The 27,075-nt window shown below is 39.7% G+C and overlaps 1 protein-coding gene across 1 annotated transcript in view; it reads right to left on the reverse strand.

The window, feature by feature from the left end:
• Positions 1-27,075, reverse strand: part of LMO7 (LIM domain 7) — a gene marked incomplete at its 3' end in the record, with an annotated part of 127,873 nt that overhangs the window by 35,015 nt on the left and 65,783 nt on the right. Inside the window, exons 5-13 of the mRNA XM_080614024.1 lie at positions 9,480-9,510; positions 8,964-9,077; positions 8,287-8,485; positions 7,212-7,464; positions 6,452-6,751; positions 5,804-6,094; positions 5,324-5,521; positions 4,160-4,876; positions 2,625-2,654 (exon numbers count right to left, since the gene is read on the reverse strand). Coding sequence (XP_080470150.1) covers positions 2,625-2,654; positions 4,160-4,876; positions 5,324-5,521; positions 5,804-6,094; positions 6,452-6,751; positions 7,212-7,464; positions 8,287-8,485; positions 8,964-9,077; positions 9,480-9,510 — 2,133 coding nt within the window. The remainder of the gene's footprint in view (positions 1-2,624; positions 2,655-4,159; positions 4,877-5,323; positions 5,522-5,803; positions 6,095-6,451; positions 6,752-7,211; positions 7,465-8,286; positions 8,486-8,963; positions 9,078-9,479; positions 9,511-27,075) is intronic.

A 27,075-nucleotide genomic window follows, 5' to 3' on the forward strand; every position in this document is an offset into this window, starting at 1 on the left:
TGAGTCACTAGTTTCATATTTGAGCAAATAAAATAAGGTTAAGGGAATAAGCAGCTCCATGCTGATCATTCACATTGAGTTCTTTGTACCCAACTGATTCCTTTGTTTAAACTTGTCTCTTTTTATTGACCTTACTCTTTTCTTTGACATAAGAGGCATCCCTGTTCCCACAGTCCAAATCGCTGTCCTTTCACTGCTTTCTCCAGTAACAGCTCTGGAATCATCTCCCATTCATTCCTTCCTTAGGTTAATCATAAAATCAAGTCAGTCATTAAAGCATGTTTCTAAAGAAAAAAAGTAATTAACTGCTAAATGCTCAGTTCATGCATGTCACTAGCCTATGTTACTCATCCCCAAGCCTCCATGATGCTTTCCACCCAAGTCAGGATGGTTAACACAGCCATCTTCTCACTAATTCCTTCAACTTGGCTACATGTTTCTGCCCATGAACTCCTACTCACTAGCTCCTCTTAACCAAAATTCCTCAAAGCTCACCTTTCATGCCTTCCCCCCCAGCCTTTCAAATGCTACTTTAGTCTTTCACACTGCAATGATAAACTGAAGGACTTTTAATTTAGGCATAGGACAGGACTCCTGCTCAACCACAAGCCTCTGAGACACCAAGCAAAATGCAGGTGTTTCATCATAAGTTTCAGTGCTGCAATCTAAAAGGAAAGCTAGGCTTATGCGGCTTACTTCTTCTTTTTTTTTTTTTTTTTTTTTTTGCATTTATCCAGGCAAAGACTGAATGATGAAGGGGTGTAACCAAGATATAAGAGGGCTTCAAAGTGTGTCACTTCTGTGATACAACAGAAAATCGGCTTAAAACCAAAACTGATTCAGCACAGGGCCTTCCTCTAGACTGTTTCATTTCAAGAGCTCTGAACTAACAAATCAGACTCTCATCTCCTCCCAAGGGGCCCCGCTCACTTTCACTGGTAACATAAGACTTTGGACTTCAGCCTCTAGAAACAGAGGCCAGAGCATTAACTAGTTATACCTGTTTGCTTGCCTGTTTTTTGAATGGGAGGAATGCCAAATTTAAGACAAATCTCCTGGTCACTATTGCAGAAACTCTTCTCTTGTACAGTTCTTTCTTTAATTTTTTTTTTTTTTTTTTTACATCTATAAACAGTTTTGGGTAACCGAACTGTACATAAGTATCAAAATTGTTCCCCAGGAGTTCTTTACTTACATTACACATCTAGGGTTTCCTTTTCTTTCTCTTGAGCTTCTACCTCTGCCTGTAACAAAATAGGACAATCTAGTCCTAGATACTATATGCCCTTTCATACCAAGGAATGAGATGTTAGTTTCAATTCTAGCTTTAACTTCAAAATCTAACTAATGACTCGAGCCTTCTGTGTCTCTCTCCCCTAACATTTAACTTCTTCCAAAATGTTTCTTGCTTCTTCTGGAAGTGTTTAGCCATTGACCAGGTTTTGCCTCAGGGTAAAATTAAATAAACAAATAAATGCACATTAAAAAATAAATAACTAAAACATGGAGAAGCAAATAGTTAACATGCCATGACACAGTAAGTGGAAAAATATTTCCCTTTGAGCCACAGTACATCGCAAAGTCTAAGTTCACATGGCACTAACCAATAAGTTTACCACTGAGGATTCAATAACCTGAAGTACACAAAATAACCAACGAACATTCATCAACAACATGATAAATACCGTGTCATTAATTATTTTCAGATTATAGCTGTACAGCCTTTGAAATAAAATATTTACTAATCTTCCTTTACATTTCTGAATGTTCTAAAGCCTAATTTAAACACAGAACACGAAGTAGGAGGTGATCCTGCCCCTCTACTCTGCTCTCGTGAGACCTCACTTGGAGTATTGTGTGCAGTTCTGGTGTCCTCAACATAAAAAGGACATGGAACTGTTGGAACAAGTCCAGAGGAGGGCCATGAGGATGATCAGGGGACTGGAGCACCTCCCGTATGAAGACAGGCTGAGAAAGTTGGGGCTGTGCAGCCTGGAGAAGAGAAGGCTGCGCGGAGACCTCAAAGCAGCCTCCCAGTATCTGAAGGGGGCCTACAAGGATGCCAAAAAGGGACTCTTCATTGGGGACTGTAGTGATAGGACAAGGGGTAACGGGTTCAAACTTAAACAGGGGAAGTTTAGATTGGATATAAGGAAGAAATTCTTTACTGTGAGGGTGGTGAGGCACTGGAATGGGTTGCTCAGGGAAGTTGTGAATGCTCCATCCCTGGCAGTGTTCAAGGCCAGGTTGGACAGAGCCTTGGGTGACATGGTTTAGTGTGAGGTGTCCCTGCCCATGGCAGTGGGGTTGGAACTAGATGATCTTAGGGTCTTTTCCAACCCTAACTATTCTATGATTCTATGATTCTAAGTACTTCAGCAGAAATAAAATACTAGAGCTGATTTTCAAAGTGTCTGATAACTCTAACTCGGATACCCTAGATGCCAGAGAGAGCTTCTGACATAGCTTTTAGTCTCTTACATTCGCCACGTAAATTGCCCAGCACAGAACAACAAAGCAGCATGCACAAGTTGTTTCCAGCATGAGTTTTTAGCTACTGTGCATGCACGAAAATTTAGAGGCAAACATAGTGTTATGATCTTTCAAGCTTGTATAGAACTTACCCTTGCTCATCAGAAAGCTTTTGAAACAGTCTGAGAAATCAGAAACCGAAAAAGAAAAGATTCAGTATCTTGATATTCATAACATTAACACCACAAGTACACTAGCACTCTCACTAAATGAAGGGGAAACAAAGCTTGAGGACCAGTCAGCATGGAACAGCACATCAGAGATCTGAAACTAGTCAAAAGACAGATCGGGACTTGCATGATGGTTAAGTCAGACAGAAAACTGACAGAACAAGGTTGCCTACAAGTTCTCAGCTGTTCTGATTTAGCAATACTGCACTGATAGAGCCTTGTATTAATTCTGCACCACTTACTCCAGTGCTGCTGAACAGTGAGATGCTCAAAAGATCCTCGTTTCACGAAATGAAAATTAGTAATAACTTGAGTCCCAGCAAGGCTTACAGAGACTTTTTTCTTATTACTTCAACCATTTCTGATACTAAATGAAACTAATACTTGGATAAGAATAAAGGGTCCTATTTAGAAGTTTAGCATATTAAGTGGAAAATCAAATTAATTCAGTGTGATTCAAGCGGATTTTCAGTAGTCTTGAATATGAGTATTTTATTCTATTGAATGAATTCTTAAAAAGTGAAATATTTTCAAGCACTTCAGAAATATTCCTCTGTGAAGCTCACATTTTGTTAACAGTATTAAGCTTAAAAACAAAACACAGCAACATTAAATATCAACTGGAACATGAAAGTGTCTTAGTTACAAAGTAATGATGCGCAGCTGGGAGAACTGCAACTTGCAATGCCGTATTTTCAGAGCTAAGCAAATAGGCTAAATCCCACTCTCCCCCTGTAAGTACAAAATTCAAAAGACAGCTAGGAAGTAGTTAAAACCAGTATTCAGTCAGAGAAATTTTGAGTATATCAGGAAAGGATTAGGGGAAAGTATTGTTCAGGACTGTATGAGAGCAGGGGAGAAACACTGGCAGAACAAAACATGTAACAGTGGAATTTAATATTACATGGACACACAATTTGCATGCACCTTGACTTAGAGTGGGCGAAACACTACTGATATTTTCTTCCACCTCATCTAATTATCTCAGAATTGTGGCAGAACAGTTTACAAGCATATTGAGTTTAGGTGCAAGCAAGAATATCAGAATGCCCATTTCCAGAATTTGTTGTCAGAGCATTCATGTCCTTCAGAAGTTTTTTTATCAGTTATATGGGGGAGAAAAAAGAAAATATTTCTAGCCTCCACAGTCTTTCAAATAATCACTATTCCTGTTGAACCATGGAAAGAAACTGATGCAGAACTTTAAGCCTGAAGGAACACTAACATATTTTCTCTAAAATAGCAGCCTACAACTAGAAAACATTGTTAATTTTTTGTTGAAAATATGGTATTGCAGTCAGGAGCTTCTATTTAAAGCAAATAACAAGCTTGTCCAAGGACACCACGAACAAATAGCAGACTGGCACTCTATGAATGGCTCAGCACAAGACGATGCTTTTCTGAACGAAAAGGGTTCAGCTGCACTCAAGCACAATCCGTGCAGGACACAACCTGACCTCTCCACCATCTGCCGTTTCTTGTGTCTAACTTTGCTGGCCTCCCTGATTGCTTCCCACTTCTTCCAGTCTTCTTCACTGCACGGACCTGGGATAAAATTTACTGGCTGAGCATTGCTTCCCACCTTCCAAGATTCTAACTTGCGGGTCAGCATATCGTCCTTCTTGTGGCGGGAAGATGGTGACAGCACTCTGCCATTGCTCTTCCTTTCCTCTGGTGTAGCGTCTTTTTCAAGTAAACACAGGAATTTGGACCGTATCTCCTCCGGAAGACTCCATGGATCAGGAAACAGTGCTGGGTGATACTTGTCTGGAGCGCCCGATAAAGGCACCTCTTTCCTCTGAGAGAGGATTTTACGGAGAATCATGTCATCCTTCTCCAAATCTGGAATCACAGGTTGGCCCTCTCTAGGTTGCAGAATTATCTCACCCTCTATGGGAGGCTCCTGCTCAGAGAAGTTTTTTAAATACCGGGGGTCTTGGAGAACAACTTGATTCACATGGAAAGCTCCGGTTTTCCGAATGAAAAAGTCATCGTTTTCCAAATCTGGATACAGATACCCATTTTCCCCATCTCCTTGATTGCTTCCTGGTATAAAGGAAATATTCTTTCTACATTTTATGAGCCTAGGGCCAGAAGTAGGATCTATTTTGGTCTTCGTTTCAGAAGACAAGTAGTCAGAGTATTTTTGCAGAGCCTGAAGTAATGAAAACTGACTGAAGCATATAAAACAAAAGGAGGGAAGTAAAAATATCATTAAGCAGCAAGAGACAAGCAGATCACAATGTATCTGATATACATTTGGTTTCGATTTGCAGCATCCCAAGCAGTACAACTACATCACTTGGCATTCACCACCACTAACTGTAGCACAGCACACGTCAACCAACGTAAAGGTATCATGGCATACTAACCTGCTCAAACACAGCACGCTTACATGCTCACACACAAAGCCAGTAACCCTATGCAGCATGTTACACTTTTGCATTTACATCTTCAAGAAGACCAGCAACTTATGGATACATTAAAAAAAAAAAGAAAGAAAAATGTAATAACCAAAAAAGTGCAACATCACAGGACGTGGTTTAATTTCATTCAGCTGTTGCATATCCAGCCATTTCTTTTTGATGCAGCAAGAGTGCAGCTCATGCAGCAATATCAACCTGGGCTGATCAGCAGCTTCCAAGATTTTTCCTTCTGCAATCTGTGACAATGAGCTTCCCACATAGTCAGCAGTCGGCTTATAGTTCTGATCTCTTCTGCAACTGCTGTTCCAGTCAAAACTTGGTCTTGGGTGATTAGCAACAATGGCAGAGCTTTGTTTGTAAGCAAAATCCTCCTCAGAATCCGATTTCTTTCTACTGTGTAGCAGCACAAAGAATGAGCAGAGGGAAAGAAAAATAAAACAAACACGAAGTGTACTCATTGAGTAAAATGCATGGTGGCAACGGTGCAACAGTAATGAAAATAATGTTTCAATTATTCTCAAAAAAAAAAAAAAAAAGAAAAGGAAGAAAAGGAGAAAACAAATCCTGCTGCTACACTGGCAATAAAAATGAAAAATAAAAATCAAGTCATACAACTACACTTTATTTATAGGTTTTGCACACAGGAGAGAAACAGGGGCATGCATGAAAACGCACCTGAACCCTTGAATCTCTTTATACCAGGGTTTGAAAGAGGACTTTCTGATTTTTTTCCATAGCAATTCCTCTTCTGGAGTCCAAAACTTAGGAAGAAATTTGTCAAAAGCAACAACTGTGTTTGCCGTTGAAGAACTTAGCTTGCGAAAATAGAGATCATCTTTCTCAATGTTTGGGATGCCTATTTCTTCATCCTCGTCCTCATCAAAATACCCAGATAATTCTGAAGGAATGTTAGCTCTTGGTTTGTTTTCCTCTTTAGTAGCCAACTGCCTCTGCCTCCTCTGGTTACTGTGCAAAATACCCAATCAGTTAAGATATTCCAGGAGCAACTTGACATAAAGAATGCAAAGAGACATGCTTTTTTGGCCCAGGAGTTCAACCTCACGAATGAAGCAAATTAGTTTTCAATTCCACTGCAGCACCAGAAATCGTAAGATATATTTAAGAAAAAAAAAATTAAAAAAAAGTTAAATGGTTACATCAGCATCCTACTGCCTCTGACAAAAATATGAAGTTTGACAGAAAAGCCATAACAAATTATCAGCTCTGTTAAAATGCCAATTAGAAGGCTAACTTTATGGAGTTATTATGGACTGCAATTTAGATAATGCAACAGTTATTGGATCTTGGATTAGTATCTCTGACCTCAGTGGTTCAAGCATTGCAGCTAGTGGACCAGCTGGATAACTTTCTTGCGAGCAAGATTTAGGAGAGTCATTGCGCAACATGAAATGATGTCCAGGTGTAGCAGAGCTTACAGGGCTCTTTTTGACTAGAAATCTACGATTTGCTAAGTCATCCATAACCAGGTCAGGCAGCCTTCTTTCATCTTCCGAATCAGAGCCACTGTCATACTCATAGATCATCTGGAGGGAAGCTGGATCTGTGAGCCCACACTCTGCTCTGCTACTTTGGCAGGAGGCTACAGGATTCCTTTCATGTCCACTGAGGTTGATCAAAACAGGAACAGAATGAAGACAGTGAAGTCACGAAGGCAATGATGAAACCCAAAACTGCCCACTAATCTCATCTCTATGTACCAAGAAGCAGGACAACTGAAGTTCATCAGTGTATTTTGGAAGACTTTAATGAGAAACCAAAACTACCTCTCATGAACTTGCATTTAAGAGCATTAAAATCCCCTCTCTCTAGATTCTGATCAGCCTCATAACATTACTTAAATGCCAGAAAACTAGTTCAGTAAAAAAAAAAAAACCAAACCAAACGAACAAAACAAAACACCAATCACACCACCACACCAAAACATCCCCCCCGTTAGAACACGGAAACTCTAACACTTTATTTTGTATTTCAGCAACACTAGTTTTTCTTTAGCTAATAAATAAATCACTTATTTTAAAAGTCTTAAGTCAAAGTCTGCTTTACTAAGACTGCACACCAGTACCTTGAAAATGTTCCATCCGAGTCAGTGAAGACAGGACTTGCCCAGCTCCTCCTGTTGTCCTCATTCTTCTCTGTCCTTTTCTTTCTTAAAGGTGCTGGCACATAGGCCGTCTGCTTGTTTTTGCTGGGTAAGAAGCGATTGAAATCAGTGGCAGGCTTCGGTTCGATCACAGAAATCCTACGGTAAGACCTGTCATCTTTATGGGAGTCATGCATTTTGAAAGGCAGTTCTGAGTCTGTGTCACTGTCACAACCTTAGAAGAAAGAGGTAAAAAGGGAAGGCACAAACATTATTCTCTAGACACAAGTTTCTGGCTAGAATATTGACTAAAATCTAAAATCAATTTAACTCCACATTTGGGATGTCTTGGCTGTGAATTTACTGATGGAACAATAGGAGAGATATTTTTAGAGGTTTGTGGCAAAGCTGTGATAAGGTCCATTAAGCTGAACGTAGCCCCTGCTACATTTGTTCCATTCTTTCACTATCACTGCTCCCTGCAGGAAACAAAGTGCTAACCTCTAGACATAAACCAGCACAGTTTAATTAAACATACCTGACAATCAAATTTACTAACAAAGACAAGCTACCAGCAAATAGCATGGCCACATGCTCATCTCACCAGATTAATGCCAGTAGAAGCCCAGGTACATCACATATATAGCATGTCTACATGCTGCTTTGCTCAGATCAGAATTCTTCCGTGTGGCTTCAGCCCAATGATTTTGTGTCATTCACATGTAACAAATCCAAAAGCTCACTATTTTTATAACTTCACACTATAGTACAAGTTGCTTTCCTGAACTATGGGAAAATATACTGCACGTTCACACACACTAACATGGCAGTGAGAGCAACAGTCCCAGCAACCCTTCCTACGAGAAGTAATGCAATCTTTGTTTCTACCAACTGTTAAAGGTCAATATTTGCTGAAGCAGAACGCAACTGCAGGAGTTGCAAAACTAAAGTTGCCTTTCAAGCCAATTTAAGTGCCTGAAATACTAGGTACATACATTGTCTTCTCCCACATTTATAATACGTATCTCAGCAAAAGATTTAAGAGAGGAAAACATACCTTCACTGCCACCTTTCAAGGTTATATCTGATGAAAAGCTTGTGGAAGATCTTGAACCAAGAGAGTCCAAGCTATCAAAGGAATCGTCTCTTTTATGGCTAGCTGAAGATGAAAAGGGCTCTCCCCGGTCAACGTACCAAATATCACCGTATCCACTATCCCTGCCACTTCTGTTCAGGTGGATAGACTCTTCAAGTGCCTGTAAGAGTAAGTTTTGAAAGGTCTTTTACAATAATTTAAGATGCAAATGCTATTATTGAGTTTTCACTTAAAATTTTTAAAATGCATTTTGAGTGCACAAACTTTAACAAAGACTCTTTCAAAGCCCTAAAAACAACATAAACAACAGCTTGAATAGAAGATTCAACATAAGGTCTTAAATTTCTCTTGTCTCAGCCAAAGGGAAGCAAGAGTGGCCTCTTCACAACCTACTACATCAGTCAGATCATGTGGATTTTGAATCGTGGGATTATATGGACAGCAGAAGAACCAGTGCAAGCTAAAAATTCTTCCTTTCACATGGACTTTGACAGCAAGCCAAATAAACAAATCAAAGGGCTATGTTGCCCTAAGAATAAAACTAAAACCCCAAGAAATTGTTTAGAGTTGATGCTGTAATGTGTACCAAACTTTAAAATTCACGCTATTTATTTATTCATTTATTTTTAATTCCTTACCTTAGTCAATGCTTGCCCTAGTAACTTCTCAAATGCTTTAAGATTGAGGTATGGACCATTATAATGAGGGTTACTTTGAGCTTTTCTCCCAAGCCAGTATAATGTAATCAAAACCTAAAACCAAATAAACAAAAAACCAAATATAAGCTTATTTACTTCCCTCTTGTACCACATACCAGTATAGAAGAATCTCAGCATGCTGTTACAGATTTTTTCCACAGTGAGTTGTAAAATCTTGGTTGCAGTATTAGCTAAGATCTCCATCAAAACCAATTAAAGAGTGTTATGATGCATCTCCTGCATCTCAAGCAAGCAGGTACAGGTCTTGTTTCTAATTATAACATTTATTTGGGAAAGTAAATGGCATAGAGACCATCCTAAGATAGCACTAATTTGTATCAGATAAATGAACAGCTGAAGGTTAACATGATAGTGCAATCAAAAGAAGTGTTTTAAAAATATTCAGTCACAGTCAGCACGAACTTGCTTCAGAAAGCATTGAGGTACGTATCTTACATTTTTCACTCTTCTGTTGGTCTCCTCCGGTCTGAAGCAGGCCAGGAAGCAAGAAAAACAAAACAAAACAAAACATTTTTAAATATTTGACTTGAAATTTAATTATTATTCAAGATTTAAAAGTTTTCAAGCCAAGTAAGAGGCCAATATAAAATATGAAACTATGGTTATTACCAAAAGAAAAGTATTTTGCTTTGAATTCCCAGTTATAAACTCTGTACTATTTCAGTTGTTACATGTTAACCCAGAAACTACCTGATCTATCATAATTTCCGACTTGAGGGATACTTGAAAAGGCTCTAGGCTTTTTTAATTAGCTGAGGTTTTCAGTTACCAACAAAAAATAAGTGGAAACAAGCTAATGACTCTGGGAAATACAGGCTCTATTGGCCAGGAAGATCTTCAGTTCCATATGAAAGCAGATGCAATTGCTAGTTTTTTCCATGATTTGGTTATATTTTCTAAAACATTTGCCTCGGACACAGAGAATGTTTCAGTCTAGAGAGAATTTTTTAGACAAAAAAAAAAAAAAAAAGCAACTGAAACTGGGACATCTAGAAAGAGATGCTGTAGGGCTGGAAGGAGGAGTTTTGTTTGCTTTTAATGCAAGATGTGTGTTTGTCAAAAAGAAAATTTAGTATACTACCACCAACATCAGTAAACTTCTTTTTATACATATAGACAATTTGTGGCACACCTCAGAAGCACACCAACACACACTCACAGTGGTCCCGTTCTCCTACTGCTCATATTAAAAATAAGGAACTTTTTGGTTGGGAGCCTCCCAAAGGTGGGGTACCACAGACTGAGTCCCCATGTGTAAATATTCAGGGCTGGACTGCAGACAGAAGCTGAACAACACTTACACTGCTTACAGTGCCAGAAGTTATGGAAGGGCAAATGGCTTAAATATACCAGAACAACTTTTCACCTGCCCCATACACTGTTGGTTTGGGGCTGGTTCAGGAGCAAGCTTCATATGCAGCACAGTGAAGGGATTCAAACAAAAAAGTGGAGAATTAATGGTGTCAGGAAGACCGACATAGCAACAGGTCAGACCAGTGATGTATTGGGACACCTCTCCTGTTTCTGCCTGTTTAGGAATAAGCTAGTGAAAGGCTGCAGGGGAAAGGTAGGGGATTTTTTTTTCAGGGGAATTCAGGGGATAGTTACGATTTAGCAAAATGATGACAGTGGCCAGTCAGCGTAGGTGGCACTCTTTACAGAAATACAGTAATTGATGCAACGTGACAACCAGCAGGGAGGCAGGAACACAGACTGTCCCTGCTCCTCTTTCCTCCTAGTTTGAAAGCACCCACTCCCACTCAGTGCAGCTATAACTTCCTTGCCTGCTCAGACATCATAAAGGCATCAGGCTGCCAGGAACACAAAGTCCTGAGCTGGATCTGACCTGCAAGTCCTTGATGCAACTTCCTTAATATCACACACCAGAGATGGCTGCTGCCTTTGTACTCAGTAACATCTTTCTCATGGATAGGAAGGAACCTCTCTTTTAATGTGCAATATCTACAATTTTGTTCTAATTAAATAATCATAATATTAATAATAATAATAAATATTTCTGAAACACATCGTTGTTCCTTTTTCACTTGAGACTATTTTGGAAAAAAAATTTCCTCTTCGTTTCCTTAAGTACACAGATTTCTTTACCCATACCCATGCTGCAAGGCACACCAAGTGCTGCCTAGAGACACGTTGGTTTCCTAAGCAAAAGATAGAAATTTATTCTTTTGCTGGTGTGTATCAACATTACACTTCCCAAACCCAACAGAGAGCATTTTAAAAGGCCTACATTCTTTAGATTCAAGGTCTAAAAGCCTTCTGCTAGCACAATTTCCGCTGTTATTTGCAATTATAAAAGCAGAGGCCCTTGCGAAAGATACCGTTAAGTTTGCTTCCAATCTTCAACAGTTCTAGGAGTGAAAAACTCCACCTTTAATCAGCTGGAGCCTGTATCCAAGAGGTTTCCGACCTTCACATAGAGCAAAGCTACGTCACTGAACGTTATGGTCACTTCTGCTTTCTATGAGTTCTCTGAGATCATTTAGGTTAACCATTTGCCCTGTGCACTTGGACTATAAACAGTGCAAAACTTAGGACAGTCAGGTAAATCAGTGAGCACAGCTGAGACCCTAAATGCAGGCAGAGAGATCTTTCACACACTTGAATGACAGACAGTGCTCCATTCACATGTTTGCTCAGCTAACAGAAACTAACAGACAAGATGCTTACTCTGTGAACAAAATTTCTTCACTTGCATCCTTCTCTGAACTACACCTGTTGGTCTCTAAACCTTTTTAGCAACCTGTAATGATAGATGTAGTCCAAGCAGAACAAAACAAGAACACCCTGCTAACCTAGAACAATCAGTTCCTCATTTATATATGCATATATTGATTTTACACTGGCACTTAACCAAGGAAAAGAAGGAGGATTCTGGATGCATGTACTGACCTAGAATCTGCGTAAAACAACAGGTATATAATTTTAGAGGTTCTCCTTTATAAAGTGTTATAAAAATGTAAATACTGTACAGAACTATGGAAAGAATTCAACTGGGGTCTTGTGTACAGCTCTGAACAACTGTAGGTCACAGCAAGCGACAAAACAGAGTCATTAACCTCAAACATAGCAAGTTCCTTGCTGCTGTGAGAGGAGGTGTGATCCTGCCTTCGCTGACAACCTGTTGCTACCCAACAGCAAGCTCCTGCTCTCACCTCCGCTCCTCTTCGCAAGTCTGGCTCTAAATACACAGGGCTGAAACACTCAGTTTCTCACACTGTATTTGAAGAAGTCAGTTGAAAGATGGCATGCCAGAACTTCAGAAATGTAGTTTTTAAACACTCCTGGACAATTATAACCTTATTTTGAATATACCCCTAGCACTGAAGTGCTAACACAGCACTGGCTGTAGAGACATTTGTCCTACAAAACCTATTATAGTAACTGAAGGGGTAACCCACTGGCTTAACTATCTTCATCAATGCAAATAAACACCGATCCTACATTGGGCAACTGTGAAAGAAGTCTGCTTTTTTGATGTTTTTATCCAAAACCATCAGAGAGCTCAGTTGGTGCAGACTTTATGAAAATATTATTCTGTGTAATCTAATTTCTGGCTTGAATAGATGAATGCCATTGTGCTGAAAATTATAAGCAGGTTGCTGCTTTGCTCAGTAGGGCACAGCCAAGGCTGCATCTTAAAACAATCAGCTGAAAGAAGTGGGTTCCTCTCCAAATGACAACGCAACACCACTTATTAAATCACTTTGTGTCATTTCAAACATTACCTTCTCTGTCTTCCCAGAGGTTTTTATATCTCCTTTCACTAACAATGACACTTCACTACAGATATCTGAACTAAGCAAAGGAAGCTGCTAAGGACAGTGGTTAAGATCTTGCAGAAATAATTTGATTATAAACCCTTCATTTGCTCCTGCCACAGTCTCAGCATTTTAATATTCATTCTGAAGCTTGAAAGAAAAGCAACGCCATTCTTCCACTTTACCTAACCTAATCCCAATGCCTAATCCCAGCTAACACAGAGGTCTCAAAATTTTAGAAGTAAAACTTTAACTCAACATTGCATGAGCCATGATTGTTGGCAGTAGTTTCACAATAACAGTTTATGTACAACTTCAAGATTAGCCACCCCAGAAGGTATCTATGAAATGCAGCATGAAAGTCTAAAGGCCATGAGATAACAATACGTGGGGGATATTATAGTAATTGTGAAGCACAACTATACAAATCCAAGTTGAACACTGATGCAAAAAGATGTGAAATAACCACCTGTGGAGAAATAATACTTTATGTATAAATCACATAATCTACCTTAATCCTTCAGCAAACAGAAAAAAGACAAATGGGACAGAAATAGCTCTCACTTGTTAGTAGCTGACACGCTTAGAGACAAATACTTCCTCTGCCTTTGGACACAACACATATTCACAGACATGACTTATGGCCAGCCAGCACGGACCAATGGATGTTTCTCTAACAAGGACCACTTCAATAGAAGAAAGCAAAGCGACACGGCAGATCAGCAGGCTGAGCCACAGCTCAAGCTGTTCTCAGCTCCACTGTTTGCTCAAGGTTAAACAGCAGAATTAGTCACCAAGGCCATTACAAAGGCTTTGGCAGCAGCTTTAGCTTGAGGTCTCCCTTTCCCTTCCAGTCACTCCACTTTGCTGCTCCCATGGTTATGCCAACATAACTCCAAATTATGCTGTGGTTCCACATTGCCCATCAAGACCAGAGGGCTGTGCCTATTTCTTTGTTTGGCTTTTTCCTAATATACATTTTCAAACCCCAAATTAATTTGCTCGTATATTTTAGAGCACACTTGTACAAGAGATCACATGAACACCAGAGCAGAGACAACACACTCCTGCAGAGGAGCAGGCAGGGAGCTTGGTCAAGGAGTCCCTGTGTGATGGAATCCCAACCAGAGGTGAGCTGTGCTTTCCATTCAGTCATCTGGTGATCCTTAGCTCTGAGGAGTGAGGAAAGCTTGCTAGGATTATTTTAATGTACTTTGAGGCATTTTAAAAATAAAATAAAATAAAAAATCATACAAGACATTCATATATCTTACAGTAGCTAGGAGACCACAGTGCTTTAAGAAAGCATGACCTAGACTTCAACCAATTGTACAATATATCCATTGACAATGCTGACACACAGACACCTCTCCAGTGCCCCCTTACAAAAGCACACTACCTTTCAAGTAGCTACCTTTAAGTTCAACTTATTTCAAAACTTGTAACAAACAAACTCAGTAGTTCGGATTTTGTTTCCCTAAATCCCAGCAACTAGCAACTCATGATGTCAAATCTTTGACACTTTGACACTTCATTTGGTTATTTTCCAGGGAGAACATCAACATAATGCTCAAGACCAAATCCAGGATATCAGAAGTCTGAGCAAAACTCTAGAAGATGATTTTACAGCACACCATTCAGAAAACACAGCTTTCCGAGGGTCTATTTCTCATATAGAAACATATTTTAAATATAAATATGAATACACAGTGAAAAAAATCCTAAACAAAAAAACATGCCACCGAAAAAGCCCACTACATCAGAGTACACTTCTCCCTCAAATGAGGGTTATCAGCTGAGAAGAGGCCATGTGGTCATGCCCAAGAGATAAAACAAATCTAAACCCATTTACGGGGAGAAAGAAGGGCCTGAGACACTCCCACTGATAGAAAGGAATGTGCCAGTGACAAATGCACCCTGCCCAGTGCCAAACCCTTCCCTTGGTGACGAATACTCCAGAAATCCCAACAGCTGCCAAAGCTATCTGTTTTCCATCCCTTCCTCTGTGTTACAGATCTCAGGAACACAGGACCTGAACAGACTTCTGTTTAAAAAGAAGCATCCATGCTCTCCCTTTGAACTCGCATGAACGAAGTCAGCAGTTCCACCTCCCAGATGCCCTTTGAGGGACTTAGAAGAGTCATTCTCCAGCCTGGGAGCTGGCAGGGATGAACAGGCTGCAGAACAAGCCTGCTCCCAAGCTCCTCGCCTAGCTCCAAGTCTTCTAGCCCAACCCCGACCAGCTTCACTTACACATCTGAGGAGGATGTCAGAGGGTTTGAAGGATTCTCCACCCCTGCCAAGGTATGCTGCGCAGGAGACGAATGCTGGCTGTTCAACTAGCAGCGGGCTTGTGCTAAATTTCAACCTCTTTGGCCACCTACTCAACTGCTATTAATATTGCCGTTATCGGATTTCACTGAATTCCCACCTGCTGCTGAGAATAGAAAAGCTCCAGTGGAAGATGGGGCTGCTGCATGGGTACAGAAACATGAGGACATTCCTCCAGCACTTGTATTCTTAGCAAACTGATATTCAACCCCATGAGCTACAGCTCACTGCTGAGATTACGGGAAATAAAACGGTCAGGTTATGGCCACAGTATTCAAGAACAGCTTTTGGAAACTCACAATTCAATTTGACTATGAAAAGCACAAGTGTTTTCCCTAGCAACACATCACTGGACTCAATGACATTTATATACAAAATGATAGCAGAAAGCATTTCTCCATGCCCCAACAAGAAAACCCTGGCTTAACAGCAAAAAGCTCTGTGGGACCTGATGACCAAGCAGCCTGTCCCCACCCCACACCCTCACCTATCAATGAAGAGGTGAGGGGTGGAGAAGAGATGCCCAAAAGCAAAAAGGCAGAGAAGGAACACAGCTGGCCAGCACCCTCCGTGGGAAAGAGTCCCCATCCATCACTTCAGAGCCTGTCCTCTTATAATGCCTCTTGAGCATTGCGTTTCCTTGCTGATCTCACCCATTATGCCTCCACACTATTCTTAAATCCCTTATCAAAACAAAAACAAGCGCTCCTAGAAATGTGTATCAGCCCTGGCAAGTCACGAAACACATTATCCGTTTCCTCACACTCTTTTCCGACCCCTCCCTGGGTGGTCCATCTCTGCCAGCTTCCTAACATCCCAGTCTAATCTACAGGTTCTCCTAAAGAGAAAACAAATATTCAGGACAGTGTACGGCAGAAGACACACCTGTCAAATAAAAAATAACCCCCACAAAACCAACCCCAGAAGAACAAACCTGGGGTGTAGTCTGGCTGATAACCTGAGCACTCCTTGGCTCTTATCTCAGGGGTGAGCAAGGGAAGAGAGATGGAGCATTGCCTCTGCAGCAGCTTGCAGAGCTGGAGGAAACTGATAGGATCCTGAGGCTTCCTGCTCAAATATTAAGCTCTATTAAAGTATTTATTATAAATAGAGTAGCCTTGTTAACTGGTCCCTTTTAGTGTTGTTTTCTTTCTCCATTCCTAAAAAGCCCTAAAAGTCAGCAGCTTCACTAATTACAGGTAATTAAATTGGGTATTTTTTCTATTGTGTTGGTTGGTTTGTTGGTTTTTCCAGGGCAAATATAGACTTTTTTCTCCAGTCTGTTGCTTTAAATTCCAGGTCTAGACTAGTACCTATGCAAAAATAAATAGTAGAATTCTATATCCTAAAGCTTTGTGCCGGTCAAGTGCCATATACTTGTCCAAGAAACAGGAGACTATCCATTGACTTTTACAAGAAATTATGGTTTCTCTGCACAAAGAATTAGAAGTTGTGGAGTTGACTCCAAGCTCATACAAAGTGTTGAGAGTTCTCAAAGAAAGTCAGTTTCTTCACATTCAGGAGGACATCTGAATTTCAGAGGTGAAATTAATTGCCTCTCAAGGAAACAAAACAAACAAAAAAAAAAACCACTTCAAAATAGACAGCAATTTAAACAGATTGACAGATAGATATCACTATTTACACACCCTATAGATTTTTCTAACTTCCAAAGAAGTTGCTGACAAGTCTTTAGACCTCGGAGCATTTTACTTTGCTGAATCTCTCCTCCTTTTATCTCCCTGTTGCCCACCGCACCCCCTTTTTTTTTACCTGTACATAATTCAGTTAACCCTTGCACCATGGCTACACTTCAGTGTTACCGCTTCTACCTTTGTCCTTCCTTGTACCTTCTCAAAATTTTCAGGTTTTACACTCCCCCCTCCCAAGAATAACAGACTTGAGCTCATCCTGCTGATCACCAGGATCATCATCTATGTTAACTTCTCTTTTATTTAGTTTTGAATATCCTTTACCTTCATTTCTCTCCATGCCAAAATATACCATAGTGTGTAAATTTTGTAGATCAATTTGAAGAGACACCCATGTGGAGAACACACAATTGTGATAGCATTCTTTCCAAAAGGAATAGTTGGTATATCTGGGGAGTCACTTGGAAAAATAAGTATCAAAGTACACAATTAAGTGCAATCCTGTAAATATTTAAAATATATATAAAAGCACCGGGTGCAGCTGTTAACTAGAACAGAAATAGTTCAACAGCACTTTGCAAAAAATATTCTGTATAAGGTATCTATTTGGTTTAGCTAAGCTGCAGCAACCATGGCAACTCACAGCATTTTTTCAAGACAGTACTAAAATTCACTTTCTATTGCCTGACACCTCTTTGCCATTATTAAATCAAATATTTCCAATATTGTTGTCCTTTTTACTCCCACTCTTGCACCTTACTTAAGTATTTCAACATCCCCTCTTCCTACAGGCAGGTAGCAGAGGTAATTTGGTAGAATAGCCCTTGACAATGACTCATTTATTCCCTTTAAGCATCATTCAGACACCTCTATGAACCATGTCTGGGTACGGATAAACAAGTTACTGCAATGTAAGTCAGGGTAAAAATTTTCCATCTACCAACTACTCCATAGCAACTGCCTGTGTGCACTCTCTTGTCCTCAACCCCCAATGATTAATACAATTGTTCAATTTGGATAAAGCATTAAGGTGGTGCCTCAGGAAGAGCTAGGATTTGGCAGGCCATACAACTTTGCTTGCTCACAGAAACAGAGAGATTTTTATAGCCTCTATAATCAGACAGGAGGAAAACCAAAATCAACAACAAAACCAGCAATACCTCCTGCATTCAATCTCCTCCCTTGGTCCGTGCCTAGGGAAAGATTTGGTAAGTGTAATCCTTTGTTATTTTTGTGCCAAACAAACAGGTGGTCATGTACAAGTGCCTTGTGTCTAAGCAAAACCACAGTTTACCACAGCTTATAACACTCAATAGTGAGTTTTATTTAGTTTCTTGGTGTATGCAAAAAAAGAGATTAAAAAACCAACTCAAGTCTATACTGTATAATTCATACCAATATTTGGCAATGAACGCATCTTCTGATAAAGAAAGGTGACTGACTGTAACTTATACTGGGTATCACTATGTTCACATCTGTGCTACCATAGAGTTTCACCAGTCCAAATATGTATCTGCTTGGTTGCTGTTGTAACCATATGCAGAAAATAACTCAGTGCAGAGGTGACTCAGAGAATACATAACAGAAACTACAGATGCCTTATCCATATCCTGTGAGTGGGAAGGAATCCAGACTTCAGTCCACTCACTCATCACCTCTTCAGGGGAGCCAAGACCCATAAATGCCAGGTATACACAAGGATGGATATATCCTCCTAAGAGGAGACAGGCACCCTGCATTTTGGGGGTACATGGGATACGCAGCAACTGGGAGTCACAGATTTCTGATGGCTCACTTTTGCCCTAGAGCAATACCAGCTTAGTGCTGGCCAAACTATTGTACAGGAGGGACAGAGAACTGGGGCATTGTCTACGCCAGACCCTCTTCTCATTCTCAACTTCTGTCATATTATCAAAGAATAAATGTTTTAGCAGTTTAGAGAGGGGATTACTAAAAGCACAGCTTTTGGGAAAGCATCACAGAGCTAGGATTTTGGAAAGAAATTAGATTTATTTATAGAGATCGAAAGAGCAAAGATGACAAAATGGAGGCACAAGGTAAGTACAGTTTATTCCATGATAAAGATTTTGGAAACAAGTTACAGTGATATTGGCATTTGGCCTTAAGTAGAAATAAATCACTACTGCATGACTGCATCATTTAGTTCAGTCTCTACATCTGGAATAAAACCTTTAAAGGACTACTGGGTTTTCTCAGTAATATTTTGGCAAAATATTTCACAAGCAAAGAAGAAGCACCGAGGAAATCAGAATGCTTCCTTTTTGAAATTTTGCCGTATTTTCTCTGTTTCTTTGGGTTACCCTAGCAACACAGAGCACAACATCATCACTCATCACACAGAGAACAAACGTATGAAATAGACTGAACCTGACTTCTCTCTGCTGAAGTCAGTTCTTTATTAACTTAGGTTGATGCATGTATGCCCAAAAAAGTAAAGTACACAGATAAAACCGAACTTTATTATTTCCTATGTTTTCTTGATCTGCTCTTTGGTTGTGAAGACATATTTAGAGCCAGGAAACAGCACTTCAATGAATGCTAAGTCAGATGCTAATCAATTTATCCTTATAAGAATGCTGACAGGGAATGTATTCCCTTGAACCAGCTATCCCCGAAGATATGCCGTGAACCAGCAACACAATTTAAAATAAAAACAAGATACAGAAATCAAGCAAAATCACAAAGTGTATTACTCTTAGCAAAAATGTAACCATTTGTCTTGGGGAACAGACAAGATCTAAAACAAGCAGGTATTATTTTCCATATTTGCCACAATTCTCACCTCTCATTCTCAGCCCTTGCAACATCCACATGTAAGGGAGCTCCCTGAAGATGGAACTATTCTTATCCAGGTTCCTTAGGGCTTCAGACTGATTTCTGTAACATCTGAAATTACTAAATTCAATCAGCTGCTATCAATACTACTGGATAAGTATTAGCTTTCTTTATTACCTTATTTTGGGGATACTATTGGATAAGTATTAGCTTTTTTTATTACATTATTTTGGGAAAGATAATTTGTCCACCCCACTAGGCAAGAGTGCTTTAAGGCTACTTAGAGCAGCCAAGTCAGAGGGTATTTTTAAACATTTGCTCAAAACATCAAGCTTTTTAGGCCAGGTTTTCTGTCCAAGTTTTTAATGTTGGAAAAATGAATGCTTCTTTACTGCAAAGTGAGAGAATGGGTAAAAGTCCAACTACTTCCTTTGCCAGAATGTTAGAAAGCCTGTGTGGGAGGCAAAAGGGCTGGAGGGGAGAGAGAAGGGGACAGAGTAAACTAGTCTGACCATATACCTCTGAAGTTGGAGACTTTACATTTACAGCATCCCAACCTACTGAAACCAAACGTGCTATTACTCACTTAGGAGTTTCTGTTGTAAAGTTAAAGGAGTCTGAGAATAAAAACTTGAATAAAATTAATGAGATGGGAAAACAATCCCAGCCAGGGAACTATAGGTGATCTCACACCTCTCTTTCACTGGTACTCATGAAGTATGTAATTCGTAACACAAAACTGATGACTGAGGGAAAAAAATAGCTTAATACACCAATTAAAACACCACCAAAATGCTCCAACAAGCTATTACAACTAAGTCTGGTGGTAAGGAGGGAATGGAACAAAATGATCCAATTCTGCTCCAAGTGAGGCCATGGCAGTATTCCCAAAATCTTTAATGTGTGCATGAGTAAATGCTAAATTAGAAACCTTCCTTCTCATGAGAAAGAAGATACTACTATGTGCACCAACTCATGGAAACTACAGTTAGCCATCTGCAGAATTTCACCAGCTGTCTAGCCAGATGAAGCACTGGCAAAAAAGGCTCCTTAAAACACACATGGTGGTTGTAAGCTATCCTTCCCAAAAGCCAATCAAACCACAGTGCCAGGGTAATACAGATGTAACCCTTGGGCTCTGGAAGCGGTTAACAGAAACTTTAAGGCTCTCATCTGGGAATCCATAGCTTCTGAAGACTAATGGTCTCTTGAAAACCCAGTGATTGGCAATTATTATTACGTTTAATCATTGCAAATATTAAAGCAAACTAATAGTCAAACAGCAAAGTATGTCAATGGCATCAGTTTTCTACAAGGCTCAGCTGCATAGGGGACAGGGGACAGTATGCATGTTACATTAGCAACGGCTAAATCCAGACCTGCTACCTTGGAAGTGTCTATCTATGGAAGCTGCCATTTTGATCTCAAGCTTTTAGCATTATCTGATTCAGAAATCCCAAGAACAGCAACGTTGCCACTGTAGTCACTATTTTACAACTCAGTTAAAAGCTAAGACCTTATCATCTCACAATTAAGACTGATAATCTAGACAGGATTAGAAATGCAAAGGCAGTGTGATAAAGCTAGTTGCATGTTTCTCTTCTTGATTACAATTAATTCTAGTGTAGCCCTACCTGAGACAAATTACAACTGGGAAAGAACCACACAGGAAACCATCTCAGAGGTATCCTCTCCAACATGCACATTGCAAGAGTGAGACTCAGAATAACTTCCAAGTTCTCCCCTCCTCCTTTTCACCTCCAGGTTAACAGAACTACAAGAAGAAATTAACCCAATACAGTGGAGGCATAACCAGTAGCATCCTCCAATGGATAGGATAAATCAGTCTCTCTAGATGGCTTAGGAATAGGTCACTAAACTGCGGCAAAACTCAGCTGCACCTTGACAGGAAGGCAACCACCATAAAGTACAGGAGAAAAGAATGCAATAGAAATATCTTCACCCCTTGACTCACAAATAGCATACATGGAAGATAACCCCGAGCATTTTCATCCTGTTTGGTTGCCAGATGGCAAACTGTTGACCACATTATCACAACACTCAAAGGTTTTTGCAATATGCTTTCACTTTCTTGCTGCATAGCATTAGATAGGTGGAGAAGGACATGAAAAAAATACACTGGAGTGCTCTTATTATCCTATCTACATTTCAGTGTAGGTGCAGTTAGTGGCCCAATTGACCTGCTAGAGTATACATGTTAAAAATTAATTTAATAAAGGTCACTGTTATAGATTTATTCTTTTAGCAACTGAAGGTACAAAAACACACAAGTCTTCATCATCAAGGAAATACATTTACGTCAGAGTAATACAGTGTACAAGTTTTCTAAGATACTTGAAAATAGCCTATACTTCAGTGCAAGTTATCCTCAAGCAAGCCTCATCTTTAGTAACATAAATCAGTACTATCAAAACCAGCTTGTGATATAACAAACCAGCCATCTGTCTGATGCTAATTTATTGGAAGACACTGATTCAGAACCACTGCAGTAGTCAGACATTTATTGCTTAAAGAGAAAGAAAATAAATGTGAAGTCTTCTGCTACACCACATTAAAAGCTCTTCACTTGGAAAACAACATGTTGAGTACCTGCAGAAGTATGCACCCAAAATTTTTTTTTCAGGTAAGAAAGAATCTGTGGAAGCTTTTGCTAGGGAAGAAAATCCAGAACTGCTGCATGAACTTTGGACAGAATGTCAAGTATGTAATTATTTGAACTACAATTATTATTAAAAGGAGCATAGTTATTACTTAAGCCCTTGAAGGAAAAACCCTAAACAGACACAGGACAGGTACACAGGTGAATATATATGAACATTTTTGTATATTAGAGTTATCAACAAAAATCAGGCAACATTTCAAAAAGAAAAGCCACTAGGAAAAGAACAATAAATCAAAAGCACATAGTTACCATTCTTTGCCAAGACAAAAAGCTCATATTAAAAGCACTCCCAAATCACTTCTTTTTTTAAGCAACATTGAAATTTTAGCATTGATGAATGCTGTTCAGACAGAAACCAAGAGCTTGGATGTGAAGCAAACAGGCCTTTTAAAATACATAAATGCATATTTAAATTCATGCTGTGCTGATTTATAATGTGTAAAATCTCAAATGCCCTCATTCTGAGGGACATACAAGTTCCCTTCAAAAATATGTTCACTAACACATTCATGATTCCAGAGTAACTTATAAAAATAAAAACTCTTTTGAAATTCTGCTTTCTTCAAAAAGGCTTTTTTTTTTTTTTTTTTTTTTTGCTAATTTTGGCTTGCATAGAGGACCCTGTGTTTCACAGGTACAGCCAAGCTTTGCCAAAGTGCTTTCACAAGTTGAAGGCTGACCAGAGAGTATCACCAGTGGTAAGAGAGCTTTAGTCAAACAAAAAGGCCAGTTATCCATGAAAAATTAAACATAAAATATCCAATTCTTTAATACTTACTCTATAACTATTAATTTTATTTCAGGTACAAAGATTAGAATGGACTGCAACTTGCTTTGTTTAATCAGCCAACTTCTTTTTCTGCCCTCTCCTACAAGGCTTTTAAGTTGACCATCTATACCCAGTTTGTCTTATACTCTTGTCTCTGTCCTTGTATCATGATGTGTTGACCAGCACTTAAAGAGCCACACACTTTCAAATCCTAGCTATAAAATAATTTCTGCTACATCTTCCACCACCAAGGAAAGTACAAGGTAATTTTTTTTTCTAATAATTACCCACTAATTTTTTTTGTATGCAAGGATCAGGGCATTACACACTTTTAATGAGCAAATGCATGGAAACCTCTTCAGCCACCTCTTGTAATATCATTAAATACTAACCTCTTATAACGGTCACCTGTCCTCTACCTTCAAAGTGTGCAATCTTTGAGGCTAACTCAGTGTTGCTGTTTGTTATGTGAGTTGCCCGGCAGAGACATCCAAGCAATAGAGAATGAAAACAGCAAGAAAGCATCTTCGCCATGTATCTCAAATTAGCTGGAGAGTTATCTGAAGGTTATTCTGAACGCCAACAGTGGTGGCACACAGACCACCTACAGCCAAGGAACTAGAAACTGAAAAGATGCTACCCCTCTTCATTTACAGTAAAAGCGGATTCTAGAATATTATACAGGTAAAAAGTAATCTTAATACACTTGCTTTGAAACTGAAGGGAGTCTTCATAATCAAACATTTATATCATTAAATATAATATAGTATTAACAAAGAAGTCATATTACCAAGAGCTGAAATAACCTGAAGTATTTAGCTGGAGTACTCTCATGAGGAGAAAAAACACTGTTTAGTAGTTTTCTTCCACTGTTTTCACTGCTCCTTATTTCAGCTTATAAGGAGCCTAGTCTTTCCTGTGACTACAGATGCACAAACAACAAGAACACGTTCCACTAAGTTCTGCATGCCAAAACCTACATGCAATTAAGCTTGACTAAACAGTTTCTAGGAGCTTGAACATATTTGCTTTCCTGACAAAAATTCCGCAAACAAAAGCTCTTTCTGTAAGGATGGAATGCGTGTCTTTGATACACGTCCATCAAAAAGATTCCTTCTCCAGGAGATAAAAGCAAGCCTGCCTTTCTCTCTCTCACTGATCAGACAGCAATACGTCATTTTTACATGATGGAAGCCACACAAACACATTCCTGGGCAACAAGAGACAAGAAGAAATTTCCAGCGTTCACTGTTTCCCCACCTGTCCTGAAAGAGAATTAAGCCAAGAAAGAAACTTTCATAGAGTAAGAGAATCATTTAGGTTGGAAAAGACCTTGAAGATCTTAGACTCCAACTGTACCACCAAGTCCACCACTAAACTGTGTCCCTAAGCACCACAACTACACATCTTTTAAAATAACTCCAGGGATGGTCACTCCACATATCCCTTGGAGCAGCCTGTTCCAATGCTTGACAACCCTTTCGGGGAAGAAGTTTCTTCTAATTGTCAATCTAAACCTCCCCTGGCACTACCTGAGGCCATTTCTTCTAGTCCCATTACTTGGGAGAAAAGACTGACTCCCACCTCACTACAGCCTCCTTTCAGGTAGTTGTGGAGTGCAATAAGGTCCCCCCTGAGCCTTCTCCAGACTAAACACCCCAAGTTTCCTCAGTGATTCCTCATCAGACCTATTCTCCAGACCCTTCACCAGCTTTGCTGACCTTCTCTGGACCCGCTCCAGCACCTCAGTGTCTTTCTTGTAGTGAGAGGTTCAGAACTGAACACAGGATTCAAGGTGCAGCCTCACCAGCGCAGAGTACAGGGGAATGATCACTGCCCTGGCCCTGCTGGCTATGCTATTTCTGATACAGGCCAGGATGCTGTTGGCCTTCTTGGCTGCCTGGGCACAATCTGGCTTATGTTCAGCAGCCATCAATCAGCACCCCCAGGTCCTTTTTCAAGTGCAGCTTTCCAGCCACTCTTTCCCAAGCCTGTAGTGTTGCAAGGGGTTGTTGTGGCCCAAGTGCAGGACCTCATAAAACCTCGTAAAATCGGCCTCGGCCCATCGATCCAGCCTGTCCAGATCCCTCTGCAGAGCTGTCATAACCTCCAGCAGATAAATACTCTCACTTGACTTGGTGTCTTCTGCAAACTTACTCAGAGTGCACCTTGCCCAGCTTCTCCCCTTCTCTGCTGCTTCACTGCAGAGTCCTATTGCATAAATACACTTTCTGAGAAAACCAATAAGCACCAGTACTTCACTCCAGCTCTCCTCCAGGTAAGAACTCATGCTGTCCATTAAAGAAAGGAAGTTTATCAAGCAACTTTGGTAGACATCTGATACAGCATAAGCACAGAGTACCTTCCTTAGTTTATTTTAAGTCTGAACCTGCACATTCTCCCAAAGCAGTGCTGGCAAGCCAGGTGATGGGCTGATGTGTCCTCCTGTGCTGGCAACATGATGCACAATCGAGACCAGCTACTGCGCACTCATTGCTCAGGTGGTACCCAGGCTCAGACACACAGACTCACACTGTTGGATGCCATCTGTCCCTGGATTTATAGATTTGAAATCTTATCTGATCAATAAAAGTATACCAAACAGAAAATAGAAGTAGTAATCTACAAATGCAGTCACATCATTTTGGTGATGATCACCACCCTAGACTGACCATACCACCTGGATTACTGGAGATTTTTGTACTGGTTATTAAATATTAAACACTTGAATGCATTCACAGGCAGTATTTGAGAAGACTGAATTAAACTAAGGAACTTGGTCACGGCTCAAAGAGCAAAATGCTTCAGAAAGAAAATGTTTATAAAAAGGAAAGTATCCTTTTCCAAGATATTTTTTTTTCCTCTTGAAGGAATGAAAACATCACAATAAAATGGCAAATACTAGTGAATCAGTCCTAAGTGAATTTTATATGATTTCTCAACTGCACTCAACATTCAGTACAAGAGGCAAGCTCAGATTTCAAAAAATAACATGTTCTGCACAGAAAAAGAGCATTTTGCAGGACAAGCACAGCAGAGGAGTATCATTACTGATGCATCTTATTCTGCACTTATTCAATCTGGGTGGGTGTGCCTTCTGCATAACCATCTGATGTGTGATCTTGCAGTTACATCACCCATGCCACAATCAGTAACAAACCCTCTTAAATTAACTGATCTTTTAAGAATGTAGATTTTAAGTAATGTAATGTTTTAAGTATAGTATATATGCAAATAGATGTGCCAGATTATTTCAAGAGAATTCCAGCCACTCTTATTTATGCTTATGAAGCTTCTCCTAAAATTTCAAATGGCTTTGAATAATGTTAAATAAAATGTTAAATTTCTAAAAATTCATAATATTTTACCTGTTTTTGCAAAACCTGGTCACTCATAATAGTAGTCAGATACTGGTCTATATTAAGAGACCTACCATTATTTTATTCATCTTTTCAGATACCTCTGCATACAATGTTCCACACCTGCTAAAGCTTAACAATGATAGATTGATAGATTGATTTAGCAAATGAAATTAATTGCTTCAATAAAATTTGCATTTGATTTTTTCCTTTTTTGCTTCTTAGAGGAGGTTATCATATTTAAAAGCAGCTTTCACTGGATATGACCTTTTCAAAACCACACAGAAGACCATTCAAAAGGGGCAAGATCAGAACTCTATCTAGCCCAGGATCCCATCCTCCCATGCAAACCCAAGTGGTTGCCTAAAGAAAGGTAAAATTAGAGCAGGCAATAGATGCTTCTCTCCCAGGGACTTCCCAAGCTAGATGTGGTTTTCCCATATTAAGTAATTCTTAAGCGATCTCCCTTCTGTGAACTTCTCCTGTACCCCTTAGACTCAAGTAAACTTTTATCATCCACAGCATCTGTTGACAAGGAAGCCAACTGCCCCTTCATTCGGTTCATTGTTCACTCATGTAACATGGGACACAGTAACTAGTTGACCCACTTCATCCATGCCACCTGCTGGGGGGCAGGTGCTGTTTACTTGTTTTAAGCTTAC

Source organism: Psittacula echo (genome assembly GCF_963264785.1).
Source record: "Psittacula echo genome assembly, chromosome: 3".
NCBI classification, from domain to species: Eukaryota; Metazoa; Chordata; class Aves; order Psittaciformes; family Psittacidae; genus Psittacula; species Psittacula echo.